General features: G+C 38.3%; 2 protein-coding genes across 2 annotated transcripts in view; one reads left to right on the top strand and one right to left on the bottom strand.

Annotated features, from left to right (window-relative positions):
* The window catches only part of PPWD1 (peptidylprolyl isomerase domain and WD repeat containing 1), a 13006-nt gene extending 12010 nt beyond the window's left edge, over positions 1-996 (bottom strand). Inside the window, exon 1 of the mRNA XM_068176848.1 lies at positions 840-996. Coding sequence (XP_068032949.1) covers positions 840-981 — 142 coding nt within the window. The 5' untranslated portion in view covers positions 982-996. The remainder of the gene's footprint in view (positions 1-839) is intronic.
* On the top strand, positions 995-22939 carry CENPK (centromere protein K). Its single transcript, XM_068176859.1, has 10 exons — positions 995-1059; positions 3674-3772; positions 5345-5401; positions 8211-8283; positions 12518-12564; positions 14720-14802; positions 14909-15001; positions 15269-15419; positions 18982-19035; positions 22678-22939. The coding sequence occupies exons 1-10, from the start codon at positions 1057-1059 to the stop codon at positions 22834-22836; spliced, it is 819 nt and encodes a 272-aa protein (XP_068032960.1). The 5' UTR covers positions 995-1056; the 3' UTR covers positions 22837-22939.

Below are 22939 nucleotides of genomic sequence, written 5' to 3'. Positions count from 1 at the left end.
TAACACCTGTGCAACAGTATTTTCTACTGAACTTGCATGTTTACATCTGATGAACATCGGTTTTTTTATTTGAAGAAAACTTAAAGTGATAGCCAAAGAGCTGGAAGGTGCTGCACACATCAATACCACATGCCAAAATACAGCCTAGAGGTTTCTCCTGCTGCTCCACCTTAGGGCAGTGATCTGAAAGATGGATTAACTCTACATCAATAAACAGCACAGCTTCAGCCTGCACAGCAGGGCTCTTGGCCTTAAAAGTGTTCTCCAGAGGAAACAAAAGTCTTAGAATCATAGAATGCTAAGGGGCTAGAATAAGTCTTAAATATTCTCTAGTCCCAAGCCCCCTCCTACTAGACCAAGTTGCTCCAAGCCTTGTTCAACCTGGCTTTGAACACTGCCAGGGCTGGAGCACCCAAAAAAAATCACTGGGCAATCTGTTCCAGTACCTCACAGTAAAGAATTTTTCCCTTATAGCTAACCTGAATTTTCCCTCTTTCAGTTTGCACCAATTAGTCTTGCTGCCATCACTACAGTTCATGTCGAAGAGTCCGTCTCCAGCTTCCTTTCAAGTCCCTTTAGAAGGCTGCTATGAGGTCTCCACGTAACCTTCTCTTCTGCAGGCTGAACGACCACAACTTTCGCAGCACCTGGCACCCCTGCTCTGTTATTCCGCGCCTGAAGGTTTCCCCCCAGTGTGCTCATTTTATATACGAGACACAGCTTCAGGACACGTGCTCCCGACAGCTGCCCTCACCCGTGGCCGCTCCCGCCCGGCGGGGCCTGGAGGTGATCCCACCACCCCGACCCCAGTCGGGGCAGCGCTCCACTCCTCCCCTTACCTCTCCTTTTCTTCGCCTGCGCGGCCTCCCCCGGGAGCGGCCCGACCCAGCGCTCATCCTCCTCGTCCGCTGCCGCCGTATCCTCGCCGCCCGCTTCCACCTCCGGCGGCTTTCGCTTGCGCTCGGGCTCGGCGGACGCCATGGTGCGACGTCACTGCGCCGCGCCGGGAGCTCTGCGAGTGACGTGACGCCAAGGTTCGGACGGCGGGAAGCGGCCATGGTAGTAACGGGCGGGAGGAGCGGCGGGAGAGTCCCGGGCGGCTCCCGCGCCACAGGGATGCCGGTGTTCCGACACCTCGGGGTCGGGAGGCGTTCTCTGGCGCTGGGGCCGTGGAGCTGCTTTGCAGGGAGGGTGCTGGTTCCCGGCTGGGAAGGGGCGACGTTCATCCCTCGGCTGTGAGCGGGGATGTCCCGCCTCACGTTTTCCCGCCGTTCTGCTGCAGGGGTTGGCGTCGGGGGCGCGGGGGCTCTCTGTCTCGCCGCTTTTGTGATGGTATTTGTATACGGCCGATATTTTGCTTCCTAAGGTGCCGTGTCTCTTTCACAGACCTTCCATCACTTTCCCCTCCCTCACCGTCTTCCCGCAGTTGGTCGTTATGTGCTTGGTCACATTACGCATTTCGCCTTCTAAATGTGCATAAGTGTATGAAGGGACAGTGCTAAGATAATGGATTCAGGCTCTGCTCGGTGGTGCCCAGCATTTAGACGAGAGGCAGTGGGCACTAGAACAGATTGCCCAGAGAGGGTGTGGAGTGTCCCTTACTGGAGATACTCAAGAACTGCTGGGACACAATCCTGTGCCGTGTGCTCTGGGATGACCCTGCTTAAAAAGGGATGTTGGACCAGATGAACCCCTGTGGTCCCTTCCAACCTGACCTATTTTGTGATTTTTTAAATTTTTTTTTTTTTGTAAAGCCTTGGCTAATATAGCGCCTACACTTGGACATGTGTATATTTCTTGCCTATTTATGTAGTCCTAAAACAAGATAAGAAGGAATAACTTGTTGAAACTGGAAGACATTAGTATTAATGCCAAAAAAACCTTCAGTTTTCAGGAATGGCGTGGAAATAGAAATGTAATTTACCATATTGAAATAGGGAAAACTTCAAGGTATGAGAAAATAACATCTGAAAGTGATACTTCAGTATGTCTACTGTGTAAAGTAGTTAAGAGCACAGGATTAAGGACAGCAAGTCAGTTTGGCTTGTGAGAGCCCTGTCATGTCTCACAATATGTACATTTTGAAATGTATGAAATTGATCTGGAAATTTAATGTTAACAGCAGAATAATTTAGTCATTTTTGTGCAATGGAGATTTTCTGGCTTTCTCTTCAGAGTTTTATTCCATATGATGCTTTCATAATGATGAATTATAGTATTGCAGGGGATATGCATGGAATAGATTTTTATCCCACCCCAAATTTCCAAAGCATGGGGTTCTTTTTCTCCCCTTCCTTTTATTCTTCTCTCTCCCCACTGTCTCCCCAGACCCTCTTTGTCTCCTTTTTTGTCTGAGAAAAAACTAAGACTGCTTGGTTTCTTTCTTAGTTTCTTCCTTCTGGGCAGTCTTTGCTGGAGGCATTTCAGAAGTCTTAAGAAATTATGGGAACTGGTTCTGTTTTATATTATGGAGATATTCCAAGACTCTTAAGAAGATAATGATCTTCCTTTCCAAAATCTATGCTCATTAGTTGTTATAAGATCATGGTAACCTAGATTTTGTAGTGTTCATTTTTAAATGCGACAAATTTGCCAGGAAGCTTTAGTAGAGGTATTGGCTACATATGACTTCTCTAGTGTAATTCCAGCATTCAGTGAGATTTTCTTTCCTCATCCACTTTGATATGAGGTACTTGAACTTCACAAGTACTAGTAGACTATTTCACCCCTTTTTAATAGGGTTTTTACATAAAACACATGATGCTGTGTTTTTGTTCTGAAAAAGGACAAAAGATTGAGTTAGTAATTGATGCTTCATTAAGAAGGTAGAAAAGTGTAATTCTTCTCTAGATCATTATCCATTTTTAATGTTTCTGTTTAATTCCTATGTATTTGGTGGGCTTAGTACCCACTAAGGTATTTTTAAAGGCTTCCTGCATCTGGTACATCTAGCCTGTTGATTGTTTTCCCTGGAAAAAAAATTTTACCCCTTCTTATTTTTCCCCTGTTAATTGCTGCTTGTCATTAAGGTATCTCTTAAGTGTGAAACATAAAAATTTATAAATTTAATTCCATCTGTTTCTTTCTGACCCAACAGTTTCTCAGAGTTTTTAATTTAACGTGGGCTGGTTTTTATTTTGACTGTCCAGGTGCCCTCTTTCCTTAGTTGTCTGTATATTATTCAGGTTATTTTGTTTTTTTTTCTAGTAACTTTGAGGGTGCTTAATTTGATAGTCAAAAATATTCTGAATTCAAATGAAGGCGAAATAGATTGCCATGTTTATTGACAGAGCAGAAGTAACTGCTTAAAAACTTTGCAGATAAATGGAGGTAAAGTGTGGCTTTATACACATGAGATTCTCTTATTGTTTCTATAATATAGTTGTTTGAAAATAAAGAATCCATTGTAGATAATCGAAGCAGTTATGAAAACTTAGGACTTTGTCATTCAATTTTAAAAGTAAATTATTATTGTCTTCTAATTTTACTTAGTTATATAGTTAGCTGATTTTACTTAATGGCTGGGTGCATTCTAAAACAATAGAGAAGTTAGCTAAAAGCTTTGAATTAAGGGAGTTTATTCTGTTACACAGTTGATCTGAAATGACAGGTATGATTAAGAAATCATTTATTGTAGATCTACATGATAACTGTTCTATTTGCTTGTTAATAGGCTGGATATTTATCAGAAATCACTAACACAGCTGGTCCTGTAGATGCCAAGGAAGAACTCTTGGGTGAATGTGAGAGTATTTGGAAGCAGTTGGAAGAGGTATGCAAATATAAATGATAGGCTAGTGCTTACTCCCTTGCAAACTTACAGTTACATTATCATGGTTAAAATTTATCTCTTGTACGTAGTACAATATGTTAACAAATAACAGTTTAGGGCTGGTTATTTTTATTTTCAGGATTCCTAGAAAAGATAAACTTTTATCAGTTCTTAGGGAATGCTGTTCTTCTTTTAAGATTCTGCTGAATCTGATGAAAAATCGTATTCTAAATTATATTTTCAGAGTCTTAATCGCTTCACTCAGTTTTCTATTGTACGTGCTATTTCCTTGAGTTTTGAGTTGTAGGTTCAAAACAATAAAATACCAGAAACTGAAGTAAAAGTATTTCCAAACTTAAATTAGAACAAAGTACAGACAACTCACAGTACAATAATTTTACACAAGTTGGTTTAAAAAGACTAATGGGATTTATTTCTTGTTGAGTATTCAGATAAGTTCACATGTAACAAGTGGCAGGGAATTCTATGTCTCATTTTCTGAACTTTTGTTTGGAGGAACTGAACTTTCCTTGATTTTCAAATTAGAAGAGAAATCTGAATGTTTACTGTTCTGAATGTAATTGAAAATATTTGATATCTCGTATCTCATTCCCAGCATGCCCAAAATAATATAAGAAGTGATGTGTTATTTTTGGAAGTTGATGAAAATAGTAGGATTTTTATTATTTGGATTTTGCATTCTAGATGCAAAATGTTCATGTTTCAGCAAAATGTTTAAACTAATAGTCATTTTATTAGCTCCTAGGTTATGTGGTTGCATGAAATGTTCCAATAATTTAGTGTCATCATGAACAATTTTTGTGGGAGAAATCCTATACAGTGTTCTGGTATGCAAATATTAACAGCAAGGTTTCCAAAGTATTGCTTCATAGAATACATCCTGCCTTGTTATGGGCAGGTTACATTGGTGACAGTTAGAAAAAAAGAGAGTTTAGCAGGTGTCACCACTTTATGCCTTGGATATTTGCGGTGGGCTGAATTTCAGACTGCATATACACCCCATTGCAGTCATGAGAGCTGATGTAATATTCTCCCATAAACCAGACCACTTCTGAACTGTACAGTATACTGCCCTAAATGACTTAAAACTAAAAATACATATTATAATATGATTGCTCTGTTTGGAGCAATCTGTTTGGAAAGCCAGAAGTGTAGCAGAAAGTGTGTTAACTTTTCAGTAGCTTCCCTGTACAGCCTTGTCCATGACTCTCTTCCCAGTTTCTCATGTTCTTTATCTGTTCAATGCCTTTCCCCATATGAACTTTTCCCTCATAAATTGCCTTTTTACTCAAAGAATATATCTTTTTTTAGCTGCAACTTTCTGCTTCAGAGTTAATTAAGTTCTACATTACTGTGTTGTGATTTCAAAACATTTCTTAATTTGCTATTCATGGTTAGGGTATAAGGGATGCGGAAGGATCCAAGTTAAAATTATTTTATTTCTATATTTTAAAAGTTATGTTTAAATTTCTAAGAATAGTGTTTTGTTCTTAAAACAGAGAAGAGTAAACAAACTTTCTTTATGCTTTATTTCTTTTCTTTTCTACCAAGTGTCAGAACAAGCTAATGGTTCTAGGAACAGAAACAGTGCTACCATCAGATGCCAAGGTAAGACAATGGGTTTTTAAAAATATTTCATTTTCTCTTAAGACCATAGAATCACAGTATGGCTTGGGTTAGAAGGGCCCTTAAAATCATCTAGTTCTAACCAAGGCATAGGCAGAGACACCTTCAACTAAATCAGGTTCCTTTAAGGCCCATCCAGCCTGGCCTGGAACCCTTTTAGGGATGGGGCATCTGCAGCTTCTCTGGGCAGCCTATTCCAGTGTCTCTTTGCTTACACAACAAAGAATTTCTTCCTAGTATCTAGTCTAAACATGCCCTCTGTCATCTTAAGGCTATTTCCCCATGTCCTATGGGGAAGTGAGCTTGTAAACAGTCTCTCTTCTCTCTTTTAGGCCCTATTTATGTACTGGAAGGTCCTATAGTGTTTCCCAGGCTGAACAACCTCAACTCCCCTCACCTGTCTTTATAGGAGAGGTATTCCAGCCCTCCAGTCATCTTTGTGGTTCTCCTCCAGACTTACTTGAGCAAGTTCACATCGTTCTTATGTTGGGGACCCCAGAGCTAGAGGCAGCACTCAAGGTGGGGTCTCACCAAAGCAGAGTGGAGGGGCAGAATCACCTACCTTGACCTGTCTGCTGGCCATGCTGCATTTGATGCAGGTGTTACAGTTGGCTTTCTAGACTGCAAGTGCATGTGTCCAACTTTTCATGTCGTGTCTTAGTCAGCCTGTATTGATACTGGGGACTACCCTGACCCAGGTATAGGACTTTGTGCTTGGTATTGTTGAACTTCATAAGTTTCATACTAGTGCAGTTCTTAAGCCTATCCAGATCCCTCTGGATGCCATACCTTCCCTGCAGTGTGTCAACTGTCCCACATAACCTAGTGCTGTCAGTGACTTGCTGAGGGTGCCATTGATCCCCCTGTCCATGTCGCTGACAAAGATGTTACATAGTGCCTGTCTCAGAATCAAGGCTTATGGAATGCCCCCTCATCAGGGATCTTCAGCGCAATGCTGAACTGTTGACTCTACCTGTGAGTGTGACCATCCAGCCAATTCCTTACCCACTGAGTGGTCTGTCAAATCTGTATGTCTCCAGTTTAATGACCAGGATGTTGTTCCAAACAGTGTCAAATGCTTTGCAAAACTCTGAAATAGATTACATCAGTAGGTCTTCCCTTATGCACCAATGCCCTAATCCTGCTATAGGAAGCCACCAAAATTGTCAGGCATGATTTGCCCTTAAAGTCATGTTGCTTAACAACAGTTGCCTCTTAATTTTCCACATGCTTTAGCATAATTTCAAGGAGGATCTGTTCCTTGGTCTTGCTGAGCACAGAGGTGAGACTGATCAATCTGTAGTTTCCAGATTTTTCTTTTTCTCAATCATATGGAGTTGTGTGTCTCTTTTCCAGTCAGTAGGATCTTCACCAGACTGCCATGACTTTTCAAATATTAGGGATATTGGATTTACCACTTCACCTGCCAGTTCCCTATGGCAGGTTTAATCCTATCTGGCCAGCTTAGCTGTTCATCACTCCCCTGCTCATCTGGACAGGGGAGAGGAAATATAACTGAAGCCTCAGGAATCAAGATAAGGACAGATTTTTGTCTTACTAACTTTGAAAACTGCAACTGATAAATTACTAACATAGGCAGCAAAATGGGAGGAGAAAGGGGTGTAACTTCAATAGCTATTTGGACTTTTTCTTAATCAATGCATATGTAATTTCTTCTTGTTAAATGTCATTGTTATACTATCCCTCACAGCATCCTTCTGGACATCTGTGCAGCTGTGGGATGAACAGGTTCACAGAGTGCTGGGTGAAGACCTGGCTGAAGTGTAGAGCTCAGGGGGCTGCCAGCAGTGTTCCTCAGGGTGCAGCTCAGTTCTGTTCCATGTGTTTATCACTGATCTGGATGAAGGATTGGAATACACCGTGAGCAAACTGGCTGATGACTCCAAACTGGACGATGCTGTTGACACTCTGGAGGGGCCAGAGGCCTTGCAGAGGGATCTAGCTAGCTTGGAACATTGGTCAAGCCTCAGTGGCATGACTTCTACTGACAGCAGAAACAGCGGGAAAGGAGTGGCTGCTGGGCAGCCCTGCAGGAAGGGATCTGAGGGTGCTGGTTGACAGGGCTCAGGGGGAGCCCACAGCGTGCCCTGGCAGCCTGGAGTGCAAAGGGCATCCTGGGAGCCTTGAGAATGGCACTGCCAGCCACAGGAGAGGGGATTATCCCTGTGTTCAGGGCTCTGCAGCCTCACCTGGAGTGCTCAGTGCAGTTCTGCACTCCACAATTTAAGAAGGTTGTGAAGGTCCTTGAGTGCATCCAGAGGAGGGCAACAAAGCTGGTTCGAGGGCTGGAAGGCATGTCCTGTGAGGAACTGCTGAGGCCTTTGGGCTTCTACTTTGTAGAGAAGGAGCTGAGGGGTACCCTGATTCCTCTCTACATCTTCCTCAGGGAAGTGGAGAGGGAGATGCTGATATCTTCTACCTGATACCCAGTGATATTATGTGTGGGAATGGTTCGAAAATATGCAAAGTGAGGTTCAGAAACGACATCAGAAAGCATTTCTTTACCTGTGCAAACCTTCCTCTGAAGGGCCTTCACAAGTCTGCCAACTTTGACTCCTCATTTCCCCATTTTGAAAAAATAATAGGAACATTCCTTGATCCCTGTGAATTACTGTAAAATATTTTGAAGAAACTAGTGTTCTATTGTAATAGATGCTCTTTCATTTTCTGCTGTATCAACTTAACAATTCAATTTCTATCCTTTTCTACCTCATTTTATGCCAATGCAACTCAACACACTTCACGAGATGCTTCTTTTTTTGTTACACAGCTTTACTTGTTAATGCTGCAATGCAAAGCTTTAACAGTAGATTTTCATCAGTGGCAAGCAAGAAATCCTGAATGTAAGTAACTGTTTCCTTGTAAAGAATGCTTATATAAACTGCAAAGTTTCTTTCATCTAGGCCATGAGTATATTAAAGTCTGCTGGTTGTATTTTCATTCCATAACTACTTTAAAATAATGCTACCTTATAAAGTAGCATGTATGTTTAGTTTCTTCATTATTTTTGCACTTCAGTTCTAAGTCAACTTGAAATTAAAAGTGTATTCCACTATAACTTAATCCTATGATTCTGGACAAATAAGTGTGTGATTCATACCACCATTCATCAGTCAGTTAAATGGAAAAACAACTTTTAGCAGCTCTCCTAACTAAATAAGAAAAGTTCATTATCCTGTTGTCCTCCTTCATATTTTTTTCTGTGTGATTGTTTTTTCGCTATCTTTTATTTGTATTTCATTTCTAGAACAGAAATACTTTAGTAAATAATATTGTCTTCATTATGTCTTTTAAGAAGCTGATACATTAGCCATACATCATCTGATTATTTTTCTGATTAAAGGTGTGCCGTATTATGATGTGATAGTTGAAACTTTGAAATAGACCTTTAGTGCTAAGCCCTTTAGACTGTAGTAAAATACCTATTTTGAATTAACAGGGATTGGAGATTTCAAGTCAAGATACAGTGGTAGGAGACACTAGAATTTTTAAACAACACAGGAATCCAGAACACTTACTGATCCTAAGAAGCACAAACCACTGAGGCTAGTGGTAGTTGTTAGGCATTATCATTCAAAGGGTATCAATTCCCTTTGAATTGATAAAATTCAAAGTTCTCTTTGTACATAAGAGAACTTATGTACAAGTTTCAAAGTTCTCTTTGTACATAAGCACCATTGCTGATAGATTTCACCCTCTTGCAAGGCTGATGTGGCCAGACACTGGAAATAAAAGCATTCAGGATATAAGTGTGAGTAAAGTAATCTTTGTTTTTAGATGTCCCATATGGACATTCCTTAAACAGTTCACACTACACTGTCATTTATATTCCGGTAGTGCTCGTGGTTATGTCTCCCATCAAGGACCTGTTAGCACCTGTCAATCCCATAAAACTTCTAGTTAATCTTCAAATTAATATATTGACTCATTTGAATATTTTTATGCCAGTAGAGGCTTGGTTTTGTAGTATTTGCAAAACTATAGGAATGTTATAGACAGCATGTGGTGATTTCCAACGTTTTGTTATTTAGCCAAATGGAAATGCCTTTCCAGATCAACATTAGAGGCAGTTCTCCAACTTTTTTCAAAGTCTATGTATTTGCTGCATCTCATCACTAAATAAGAGAAGCCGGGATATTTTTTTTTTTAATAAATAGATACTTTTGCTGTATTAGTATAAATTCATAGTTCAGTGTTGTTAGCTTCACTCCAAGAGCTGTCAGCCTCCAGTGCTTCTGAGGTATGTAGACCAAAGGCATGTCATTGAATGAATTTGGAACATACTGGTTCCTGGCTGCTGTTTACGAATAAGTTGCTGGCTTAAAGCAAATTAATTGAAAGAACTTAGTTTTTATCTGGGTAAAATACCTGAGGCTGTTAGATTTCCGTACTAAAATATGTATATTAAACATCAAGGTATTGGCTTAAAAATATCCTTGGCCTATTTTTTTGGCTTGCTGACTTGCTTTGTTCAACCATTCTTACTTCTTCCCAGATGATAATATTTCTTATTAGAAATCTTAATTTTTTATTAGAGAATTATCTATAATTAATACTTTACAACAAAATCTTTGCCTTTTTTGGCTCCCTTTCCAGTGGAAGAAAAACGTTCCTGCTAAGAATTTGAATAGAGTTATGGTGCTTGTATGAAAATGAGGAGTCCTCTTTGCTTACTTCTCTGTCTTGGCTTCTTTCTACCTACTATTTGTTTTGAAGGAGGAATTACTTAATTGAAAACATTGTCTGATTTTATCTAAATAGAAATAGCAGAAATACTGATTTAACACAATTTACTAATAGAGCATGAATGTCAGGCTGTCTTTTTACTTTGGTTTTAGCTTTTAGTAGTGGCCAGTTCATTTCCTGTAAATGAGAACCTGTCAGCATTTCAATCTTAAACCTTATTTTCAGTGGTTATATCTTGGCAGTTCTACATTTTTTCGAGCACAATATTGGCAAACAGGCTTGAATTCATGATGCAAATTTTATTATTGCAAAGTTTTTACTTTAGTGTCTTTTTCTTTCTCAATTTCTGGTATTATTTATGTAGCTCAAGATCTGCTAAATCAGCTGAATTAAAACTTCTAAAAAAGCTTTTGGCGTATAAAAATAAAATTTAACTTTTACCTTTGCAAAATCAGTAAGTGAAAGCAACCATATTTAAACCATTTCAAACAGTTGTGGTCTCCGCGTAATTTCTGTTTTTCTTTGCAAAATAGCAGTATTCTGCCAAATACTTTTTTGTTTTATTTTAATATGAGTTTCTGTATAAACATGTGCATAGTAGTTGCTTTTACATTCCTAGCATCTGGTAGTATTTTTCTTAGTAATTGTACTTTGTATCACTAGGCAATTTTCTCTGACATTTGATTTTTGCAAGTGTAATGATTCAACAAAACTGAAAAAGATTTAATTGATTGTGGATTGAGCAAGCAGTGAATTTACAGCAGCAGCTGGCCTAAGTGTGTTGTCCCAGTGTTTTAGATCTGCATTGTTCCTTCACTAAATTATGGCTAGTGATTTCTTTCCCAGGAACGCAGGGCCTTCTATTCTGATACTCACACAATATGAACAGTAAATGGCAAGCATGAACTCAGGATTAGGTATCTAGAAATAAAGAAGTGTTATGAGACAGTTGTAAAAATTGATAATAATTAGTAAGGGAAGGCTTATAAAGATCATGTCAGCAGGAAATGGCAGAGGGAAGAATTGTATGGGTTTTTTTTCAAATATGCCAGTGAATGTGAATAAAAGTGCACCAATTAATTTTATCACATGTAGGTGTTGCATCCTGGAGAATGCAACGTTGCATGTAGGTAGTATATTAATGTAAATAAAGAAATCTTACTCTAATAAAGCACAGACTGCTGTCTTCTGCAGCTCTTAAGCTCAATTGGGAGCAGACTACTCAAATTTTGCGTCAAGATTTAGAAACAGTAATTTTCCAATTAAAAGGAGATTTATTTGAAGCATTTCATTTAATGCATTTTTGATACATCAGTAGTTTTTCTGATTTTCATCTCAGAACAAACAGCTCATTTAAAACTACTGATATAAAGCTTCTTAAAATTTTTGAGTTAAGTACTATAACATTACCAAAGAAAGTACTTTTCTAAATTTATTAAATAGACTGTGTCTATTTAGGATATGTTTAATGCTGTCATGAGAGGGTTAAGGATTTCCTTTTTGATTAAGGAATTTTTTATTTAAGTAATTATTTGTAAGATTAGAGATTTCAAGCCCAAACTTGCACAAAAAATCTGCCTTATAAAGATTTTAATCTGTTAGAATAGCTTTCATTTCTCCTGTTAATGTATTGAAATATTTCAAAAAAGTCATGTTTATGCAGAAGCTGCAAGTTGACATGGATCTGAGTCTGTTGAAAGAGTCTGTTGAATGCTGTAAAAAAACAAGAATTCAATTTTTATTCTGAAAATGCATGAGTCATAAATCACTGCATTTTGTAGAAGCATTCTGGAGAAAAATTTCCATCTTCTTGAATTGTACTTTGGTTTTGCTTAGGTATTGCTGTTGCTCAGTGTTTGAGTTAGGATATTGGCCTTGCTGGGCCATTCATCTCCCTACTGTTCTTGTGAAGAGTAAGGATGGTGACATGCTTCTGAAGTTATTAAAGCTAGGTTCTATGGTCCTGATCAAGCATTTAGGAGGCTATTTAACAAGGAATTGGAGGACTGGAAGAGTTTTATTGCCCACATTGGTAATACTGATTGAATGCCTTCTCCTGAAAAAATCAGGCTTGCTTGTCTTGTAGTGTATAGAAATGTACTGTTTATTCATTATGCACCTACACCAATGTACTTGGAGCTAGTTCAGGTATAAAAATAACACACAAGCATTAACAGTGCACTTTTTACAGTCTGATTAAATTTGCTGAATAGTGATAGTAGGTTAGCCCAGCAGGACACCACAGCATGTGGTTAAACTGCTACTGAGAGCCAAACTGTTATTCAGAAGCTACACAAATTTTTTTCTAGTCAAGCTGCTTTTCATTATAAATAAATCTTTATCATCCAGTGCAAAAAATAAACAATTAATTTTATTAATTTTATTTTTCAGTAATTTCTACCAATCCAGATGTACTGTTAGAATTAGGAAAAGAAGAGGTAAGTCTAATAAAATTTTGTTGGGAAAAGAAAGAAAAACAATATATGCAATTGCTGCATTTTCCTGTGACTGTTCCTAGTGTGGACTACTGCTAAAATGATGTGTATTTTCCTTCAGCCATTTATGTTTTTTCTAATGCTTTTTTCCCCCTCTAATATAACTAGTAGAATTTCCTAGTTGTAATGAGTGAGGTTGTAAACTGACTTATTGCACAAGTCACTGAATAGTGCAAAATAAACAGTATTTTGCCTCTGGACACACCATCTAATCACAGTAGCTCAACAAACTTATCTGTATGCAGTGAAAATTATGTGATAATCAACATCCCTGCTACACTAATGCTGCAAGGCCTCACTTAGGATTGGAGTCCCATTGTGCTGGGTGCCACCAGGAGACAGAAATGCCAAGGAGACTGATGACCATGCCTTGCAAAGATTTAGCCATCATCTTTAACATCATGCAGCAGGGTCCATTTCTCAGGCTGAAGCCTACACACTGTACTTTTCAAGATTACTTGGGAAGTAATCTTGAAAACTTGTTTCATTTAACATTGCGCAAGTGCTTGGGCAAGTAGATCCACTCAGAATTGTGTTTTCAAGGTGATCTGTGGCTGAATTTTAATTGTTAAGTGGAATTAGTCACAGAATGGCTATAGTTAGAAAGGACTTCTGGAGATAGAATCATAGGATAGTTTAGGTTGGAAAAGACCTCTAAGATGATCGAGTCCAACCATCGAAATCCACCACTAAACCCTGCCCCTAAGTGCATCACAGGATTGTGTCGACATGGCTTTTGAATATCTTCGAAGAAGGACACTCCACAGCCTCTCAGGGGACTTCATAAATTTATACAAGTATCTGAAGAGAATGGAGCCATACTCTTCTTGTTGATGCCAAGCAATAGGACAAGAGGCAATGGGATTCACAAGAACACAAGGAAGAGCTTCTTTACTGTGTACTGGAACAGATTGCCCAGAGAGGTTGTGTGACAAACTCCTTGCTGGAGTTTGTCAAAAACTGTCTGGATGCAATCTGTGCCATATGCTCTTGGATGACCCCTGCCTGAGTAGGGAGGTTGGACCACATAACCCACTGTGGCCTGTCACAATGGTTAAGGAAACTTTCCTGTCCAACAGTCCAGGAGCCATGTTGTCAGTCACTAAGCCCATTTGCAGCTACACATCCCACACTCAGATCAGGTGTCCTTACCAGCTCAGTCCTAGGTTTCCTTCTTCCCTTAGGCTCACATATCCTGATCTATAAAAATATTTAATCGTGGCATAATAACAGAATAACAGCTTGAGCTGGGTGCCTCTGAGGAAGGACCCAGAACAAAGGAATTTTATACCCTCAAAGCCAAAATGCTTTTATACCCCCACAGTGTAAACACAGGAAAGTCCAGGCATCATCAGCTCCTGCCATGTCTTGATGTCCCCTCACCTGGCAGGGCCACAGATCCCCAGGCCCCCCTGTTCTACAAAGAGTTGGCAGTTCATGGCCTCTTGCCTGGGGCTCTTGCCAGAGCTCAACCTGCAGCTCTGCTGCAGCTGCACCCTGAGCTACCTGCACTGAATGTGTTTCTCAACACAACCTTACCCATTCTGTGATTCTGTAATGGAAGACACAGCCCACTGAGAGTCCACTACTCCCTAGATTCAGTAATTCCTATAGCTTCTGACTGCAGTAGTTTTATTTCTTCATATTTCCTGTCCCAGATATTCACAGCACTGAAGATCATTTAATTCATGGATGCAGTTAGTCTTTCTTTGATGCATCTTCATTTTCTGTACATCTTATGTGGTGAAAGTAGCATGGATTCAGTCTTGCCAGCAGCTGCAATAGTTTAGATAATAGACCCCTGATGCTGTAGTCATTTTCTCCTTAGCCATTCATCACCTGAGCAGTTCATGTGTGTACTTCAGGTAAAATTAAGTATTTTGTTAAGCTCTGGGAGCTTCAAGAAGACACTAATGAACAACTGGTCACAGTGACATTTTGAATAGCTCCTGCATTTGAAACTAGATTTTAATGTTTATTAAGAAATTGCAGATGATTTTGTCCCTCTTTATCAGATTTACAGATGTAGCCTTACATAGAACAAATACTACAGCCTGGAGTACCTGCAAACAATAGTTTAATTTCTATTCTTTTATAGTTGCAGAAATTAGAAAATAATCTTGAAGTGCTGCTGTCAGCAGTTCAGTCAAAGAATAAAAAACTGGAAGAAGAACTGGAAAGGTAATACAATAATTGGACTTTGGAATGCTGTAAGCTTTTTTCTTTTTTTGACTGCCCAGGGAAACTATTTATCTGTTGTGCCATTTCCTACTTTTCTGTTTCAAAGAGAGCAGCAGTGGTATGAGGAACAGAAACAGATGCTAGAGACTCTTAATAAAATCGAAGAAGAGGCAAATACCCAAGTTGATTATCTTTCCACAAGGTATTTCTACATTTTTGAGTTACAAATCGAAGAATTTAAATATCAAGAGGAGCAAATGAGCAAGCAAACTCTTAAAATGTATTCCTTGTTTTGTTTAATAGATCAAATAATTGCTCAGTAATCCATATTTGAAGCATGAAAGTAATGCTACTATATCCTGTGATTAAAGATGTTGAATTTCTAACAATAGATAATAAGGGATTTTTTTACTTAGGAGGGACCTTTAGTTACCTGATTTGATCTCTTGTTCTCTTGCTATGTTTTTACTGTTAATTTGAAAATTAGAAAACTCAGTGAACTGAAGAATAAAACACTGAAATTAAACACCTTTAAGAACGAACTCTTGAGTGCCTTGGTTGGATTTCTGCATGAACATTTTCCCCTTCTGGAGGGAGGTGAAAATATTACATTAAAGGTAAGACTTTTCTTTACCTATTAAATTTGAAATGTTCAATTTAATTAGATGCAGTATCTGTTTGAAGTCACTAGCATTGAACCTGCAGTTGTATTTTGAAATAAGCATAGTTTTTACAGCTGATCCTCTAGGTTTAATTTACATTTTTCAGGTTGTTTTATATTATTTAAGGCTGTTTCCAGCTGGACATTTTCTTTTCTTAATGCATATATCCCTTGCCCAGTAAGATGCATAGCAATATATTATATTTCTTACTGAACTGTAAGCTGTGCCAAATTTAGAAATGGGTGTGGGGTTAAGTCCAAATTGACTCTTTTTTTTTTTTTTTTCACTTGACTGGGCAAGTAGATTCCTATTTTCCTTGGCAAAGCAAATTTTAATTGTCTAACAATGTTTTTGGAATAATAAGGGAAAATGTTTATAATTACAGAGTAGTTTGGAATGTTAACCATCAGATTTTGTTCAGGCAAACTGGGTCAAAAAGTATCGTAAAACCTCAGGGAGGATAGGCAGCCAGGGAGTATTTTGCATAATAAATTCAAAGTGTGCAGTAAAAATAAAACTATTACCATTACTATTTGATAGATACAGAAAAAGCTATGAAAAAATGCAGGTTTTGATTTTGATTTCAGGCACACTTAACATTACAGAAGTAGAAATTATTTCTTTAATCCAGTTCCCTGTTTTTTCAGGTAACCACATAATATAATTTCTTCAATATTACAATTGAGCTTCATTTTAGAACAAATAATTTTTTTACTGCTGTTTCTCCCGTGTTTTTTCTTATAGTGCCTCAGTACTCTTGTTAGAAACTGTCTCATAGCTTCCAGTCTAAATTTATTCAAGTCTAACACTGGTATTCTTACACCAGAATTTTCCCTAGAATAGCTTTGTTTCTTTCTTGTGTTTATTCCTCCTGATATATTTATGGCAACAGTCTCATAACCTCTCTTTCTTTGTTTTGCTAATTGAACTAGTAACACCTTTATATTCTCCTGTGAGATAATCTTTTTCAATTCCCTAGCTTATCCTAGAAATAACCATTGTCTATGTTTGTATTCACTTGGACTCATCTTTTTTACAACCTGCTAAGAAACAATATTATAAATAAAACTACTAGCTCACACCCATCATCAAAGCAACAAATTACACCCTTGTCTTTTTCTGTCTGTAATTTGCAGCTAATGAATCCTGATCTTTTAATTTTAAAAAAATCTGTTTTCCACACAAGCACATATTTTGCACATAAAAATACCAACTGGAGATGTCAAGACATGGTTTTCATTTTCAAAATATTATTCAAATATCTTATTTTGTTGACTCTTAGTTTTTCTGCATAGCTATGCCTTACTTTCCTGTTGTTAGTAAATATGACAGATTTTGTTCTAAGTCTCTCCATTTTAGAAACAGTCTCATGTGGGACAGTGTTAAATGCTTTGCACAAGTCCAGGTAGATGGCATCAGTTGTTCTTCCTTTTCCACAAATACTGTAACTCTTGTAGAAGGCCACTAAATTTGTTGGATGTAAATGGTCTACAGAGAAGCCATGCTGGCCGTTTCCAATCACTTTACTTAAACAAAAAAACTACTTTGATTAATTTCAACACAAGGTTTTATCTTTCCTTAGCTTAAATTTTATTTATGCATTTCCTGAACTCTTAAACAGAGTCTGTTTTCTGACAGTCTTTTTCTTTCTTTTCACTCTATGAATTCATAGCTTTTCTATATCTTTTGATTCACTTGGATCACTTGACTTAACTACAGGTACCCCTTAATCTGCATCTAAGCAATTGACTGTGAAGGCAGGACAGCCAGCCATTTTTGCTTATATTTATTGAGTGTCAGAAATAGAAACTGTAGTCATTAGCAATGAAATTAGCTGCTATGTTGGTTCAGGAGAACACATTATTCACTTCTGTTATCAGCTTGGTTCAATAGTCTGGCAGCACCAAGCTCTTAACTCTGCACATCAGTTATTTTGCTTCACTTTGTTGAAGCATGTTGTGTTCACAGTGGTTCTGTGTGAGGGCAGATGTGCAGGGTTGATGTCTGTAAGACATGGCTGCAGCACAGTTTGAACTGCTCCAAGCCTTGCTCATCTGGTTCCACCCTCCTTTCACCTGGCGACATGCATGTGGAAGTGGGAGTGAAGACTGCATCATAGCAGCTCAGGTTGGCTTCCGTTGCCATAGCCCAGCACCTTTAGTGCTACAGTAGTGACTGTAGCAACAATGATCTTGCATTTTAAATCTAAGATAAAAATCTACTTTATTTTTTTCAAGATAATAATACGAAAAATTAGAGGTTGATGAATATTTATGCAAATCTGTCTGATTGGAAGGGTGAAGAAGGTGCCTTTCAGGCTAAATAATAAAATGCTGAGCATCCTACTTAACAACTTCATAAGCATTAAGTGATTAGTGGTACTTAATTGTATTAGTAGTAATTTTGACCGGGCAAATATATCAGCAGAAGTTGTGAAGTACCTTCATGTTTGCTCTAAGGAGTTTTTTGCAGATAGGTGATGTAGATTCTATTTTCTCAGCCAAATATCAATATAAAGGCAGATAGATGTTACCGAGTCATAACTCCAGGATTTGCAGAGCTTCCATTGAGCAGACTCTTCCTGGAAACTGAAACTTCAGACTCTCTGCAGGTAAGTCTATTACAAACTGTAACTGGGAAAAAGGATCCAGAACTTGCCTTTCAGAATATTCTTCTTTCTTGCTTGTATTTCTCCTCTGTTCCAGAAGTGGAGTTTGTATAAGGTGCTGCACAACTGGTAATATCTTAGGTCTTAAACTCATGTATTCAACAGCAATGCTGAGAAAGCCAGTGGAATGTTATTTCCTGTATTTTGTTGAAACTGAAGTGCATGGGGAAAAAGAATAAAACTGGAAAATTAAAGAAACAGGTTTACCGTTCAACAGTACAAGCAGATACATTGACATTGCTGCCAAAGGAATCTCTATAGACAAATGGCTTGATTTGCTTGCTACAAAGGAAAATAAGTAATCTTCTAGTGATATTTTATCATTGCCTTTTTATTCCATTAAAATTTTAATTATTCTATTTCTTAATCTTGATAAGATAAATGTTTTAGTTAAATTCAAAGCAAGTAAATATTCACTGTTAAATCATGAAAAATATTAAGGCACTATGAAATTAAGTCCTGAGTTCTGTCAAATTTGTATTACAAACATTTATTTAAAGCTCATGAAAAATATTTTTTCCTCTTAACATATCTTGTTCACAGAAGGTTCTGTACAACATTATAAATTTGATGTATTTGTAACTGTAAACACAGATGAAAACATTATGATCACTTTAAATTAATCGCTCTTGACAATTCAAAAAATACTACATTTGAAGTGTAGGATTTTGAACTCGTAGATTTAAATGCAACCTGTATTTCTGTTGGGACTAAATCTGACTAAAAGTTTTCATCTATTGTGTACTATGCAATCAAATAATTGTGTAATTATTTTACTTTGCCAATTAACATTTTTCCTGACTGGTTTGGGGTTTTGTCAATTTGGCTGAGGGATGTTTGTCTTTCCAGAACTCTTCAGCAGAGCCAGTTGTAGAACTGATAACATTGCATGACATTTTAGAGGTAAGATGTTTTTACTATGTAGAGATTTGAGGAATTTTAAAATACTCAGATGTACTGATGATGATAAAGTGTTTATTACTAATATAAATAACAGTATGTGGTATTTAGTGAAGGCAGTTAATCTAGAACGATTAAGAATGTTGCATCTACAAGAAAAGTGCAGGGAGACCTCATTGCAGCCTTCTGGTATTAAAAGGGAGCTTATAAAAAGATGGAGAGCAACTTTTTGCATGGGGGAATAGTTTTAAATTGCAAGAATAGATATTTAGATTAGCTGTCAAGAATAAATTCTTTACTGTGAGGGTGGTGAGGCACTGTAACAGGCTGTCCAGAAAAGCTGTGGATGCTCCATCCCTGGCAGTGTTCAAAGCCAAATTGGATGGGGCTTTGAGCAACCTGATCTAGTGGAAGGTGCATCTGGCCATGGCAGGGGGTTGGATTGAGATGATCTTTAAGGGACGTTCCAACCCAAACCATTATTTGAATTTAGGTCAGTTTTCTATTTTAATTCCTATCAAAGTAAACCCCAAATTTTTACAAGAGGTGTGGCAGTAATGTTCAGTTTAGGCTGGAGAATGGCTGTCTCTTATTTCTTGATTTTACAATGTTTAGTTCAAAGAAGTTTTATGTGCCTCAGTGGCTCATGTTGGGAGAGACAAATACTGTGTTTAACAAAAAAAATGGTCCATTTCATTTTATACTGTTTCAAGAAAAATATTTCTGAAATATACCTGTTGTGGTTTGACATGGAAGTAAATTTTCTCAGGAAGTTGGTAGTCAAACCAATCAGTGGTCAGGTTTGGATATTGGCGCCTGGAGTGACCACTGGAGGTATGGACACGCCTCTGAGAACACAGGGGGTTAAAAGCAAGAATTCCCAGGGGAGCTGTCTCTTTGGTTCTGGTCAGAGTGCAGTGCAGACCAGCCACAGGCTGGGTGTGGGAGGGGAAGCCATGTAGCCTGGGAGAGGTGAGCCAAGGGGGCTGAAAGACTGGACCGAGCCAGATCCTGTGGACGGAAGGGTGGAGAGAAATGGAGATGTCTTTGTCCCCCACCCCCCCTTCCAGAGGGAAGAGACAGAGTCCGACAACAGCACCTGTAAATTTGCTGGCAGAGGAGAAGGGGGTGGGGGGAGGTGCCCAGCCTTGGGAATTGGCTTCTGGGCAGAGATTTCAGCTTTCAGGGGAGTCTGAACTTTTAACCCTATCCTGGAAAATGAAGGCTTTGTAAAATATTACTCCTCGATTTACAGAGGAAGAGAGACAGTCTGGGGCCTGAGATGTTAGAAGAAGAAATTTTTAGGTAAGAGAAGATGATGGAGTGGCTTTTGGCTGGACTTTTCTTGCTAGTCATAGACTGAACCAAATTCTCCTGCAATAGAAACTGCATTTTAGGGGGATGCAGTGGTGGACCAAAGAGACCTGCTTCAGCAACTACCAACACAGGAATGGAGAGAACAAAGAGCTGAGGAGGGTGTGAAGAGGCCCTCTGTCTTCAGGAAGAAGATGATCTCTGTTCTTGGACCCTCGGCCCCAGGGGGAAAATGGGGAGGGACTGTAGTCCCAAGAGGAGATGCTGAACTGTTGTCTCTTTTGGTCCATGGCAAAGCATCCTTAAAGGAGCCCTATGAGCAGTCTGTCCATGCACGGTGGTGAGAGCACTGTGACATGGAAAGGAGAGTGTCACCATGGCAGATTTTCTCACACTGGCAGATTTTCTCCAGGCGGTTGCCACGTGTGACGTGGAAACACAAGGGTGGCAGTTGTGTTTCCTGGGGGAGTCTGTGGTGCAAGAGAGACTTCTCTCTCCTTTGAGAGACTGAGTATTTGATTATCTGAAGGGTGGCAACTTGATCAGGAATTCTGGGTGGTGTCTTACTGTGGTTTTGCCGGAAATTGATTGTGGGGAGGAGGAGTGTTGTGGAGAGTCTTCATCCTGGATTTTAGTGTGTGTGTCTTCTATAGTGGTAGTAGTTTAATAAAGTTTTTTTTTTTCCTTTGTTATTAAGTTTGGGCCTGCTCTGCTCTGTTCAGATCACATCTCACAGCAATTATTTGGGAAGGTGGATTTTCATGGGGGCGCTGGCATTGCGCCAGTGTCAAACCATGACAATACACTAAAAGAAGAACTAATTAATATGTAGCCTCAGAAGGGCCAATAGTCTTGTTCATTAACTGGATTATTAACTCATACAAGGAAATCAGTTCATCCAATTCATGCATTTCTGATTTATTTTATAAGTATAGAAGCGTTGCTTAGTGTGAATTTTTAATTACAGTGCAATTTATGAATGTGAATTGCAAAGCATAATTTTCCTTCTTGTCTTAAATGTAGCATTTGAAGTGAAATTTTCTGTTCCCCCTCCTTAGACAGTTCTAGACTTCTATATGTAAGATGTCCTTGGGGAAATTTTTTTTCTTGAGGCAAAACATGATGTATAAAAACTTTCTGGTATTAAGATGCTATTATCTAATCACTATGACACAGTACTATAGTTTAAAGCCCAGGCTTTGGGCTTATATCATCAAAATCATTTTACATGCTTCAAATATCTCAGCATACCTGTTAATGCCAATTTAGGCAGAGCTTGAAAACAGATCAGAATTCAGAGTAGCCACAGCCCTTACGGAAAAAGAATTTTGAAGTTCTTCTAATGCTTTAAAATTGCTGTTCATATTTTTCTGATTTTGTTAATCTCCTGAAAATCTGAACATATTCATGTAATGTCTGACTTCTGTTTGGAAGAACACACTATTTGAAAAATTCAGACTCATTTTGAATTTCAACATCCTGACCTAAAGTGTCAATTTCCCTTATCTTTGTTGAGTCGTGTTCTAGCTTCAACTCCCTGTTAAATTTGAAAAATGTTTTCTGAGATACAGATAAAGTTACAGCCATAAAGGCTATTTTGGAGTATCAGATGTCAGGAAAAACTAAGTAAAAATTTGTCTAGAATAATGCATTTGGAGTAAATTGTCATAATTGGAACTACAAAACTTATTAACTGGAACAGTTTTTCTTCAGAATGTTCCAAAAAAGAAGAGCAGTTGTTCATTTGGGTCTTTTATTAGTAGTGGGTCTTTTATTAGGATGCAAAAATATAAAATCTGGTAGCAAGGATTTTGAATTTGTCTTTAGCACTAAGGGGCAAAAAATATTTTGTACTTACCGAAATTGGGACAGTATAACAATTAAAAGCTCTGAGTAGAAAGATGAAATATCTGGGATAAATAGAAAGAGCATCATGGGATGGGTAAGATTATTTAGTCTGTAATGTGTGCAGTACTCCCCATGAGCAATATCGTGAGGGCATGTACATGATCTCCATGAACTGAAAAAGAATGACAAAACTGATTTTGTTTTTAACTCCATTAACTAATTCTGTAATTGATACAGCATTTAATCTACATTTATTCTGGAATAAAAGAGGATTCTGGTTCTCATTTTTACATCAAAAAAGATGTTATGTAGCTAATTGGAAGTCCTTTGCTTTACTTCTACTTTTAACAGGTCTTATATTTCTTCTGTAGTCCTGTGTATCTTATATTGCTTACATCACAGTAATTTGTAAACATTTGGTTAAAGGAGATAAAATCTAGCTGTTTTGTTAATTTCCTAAATCCTATCCTTTTGGTCTTCCAGATGCTGATAAACACATTAGTGGCCACACCACATGAACCTTACATAACAATCGATGAGTCATTTTGGCCACCTTATATTGAGCTGCTGCTGCGATATGGAATGGCCCGGAGACATCCAGAAGATCCAAAGAGAATGCGCCTCCAAATTTTTCAGAACTAGTGTGACCTACCCATGCACTTGAAAACAAAACAACACCAGTACTCTTTATTCAGGGCCAGGACATACTTAGGTTTCCTACTAAGCTTTTTTAATATCAAGCATC

Source organism: Anomalospiza imberbis, chromosome Z (genome assembly GCF_031753505.1).
Source record: "Anomalospiza imberbis isolate Cuckoo-Finch-1a 21T00152 chromosome Z, ASM3175350v1, whole genome shotgun sequence".
NCBI classification, from domain to species: Eukaryota; Metazoa; Chordata; class Aves; order Passeriformes; family Viduidae; genus Anomalospiza; species Anomalospiza imberbis.
Note: the sequence above shows the minus strand (reverse complement) of the source record. Positions and strands in the feature narration are given on the sequence as shown.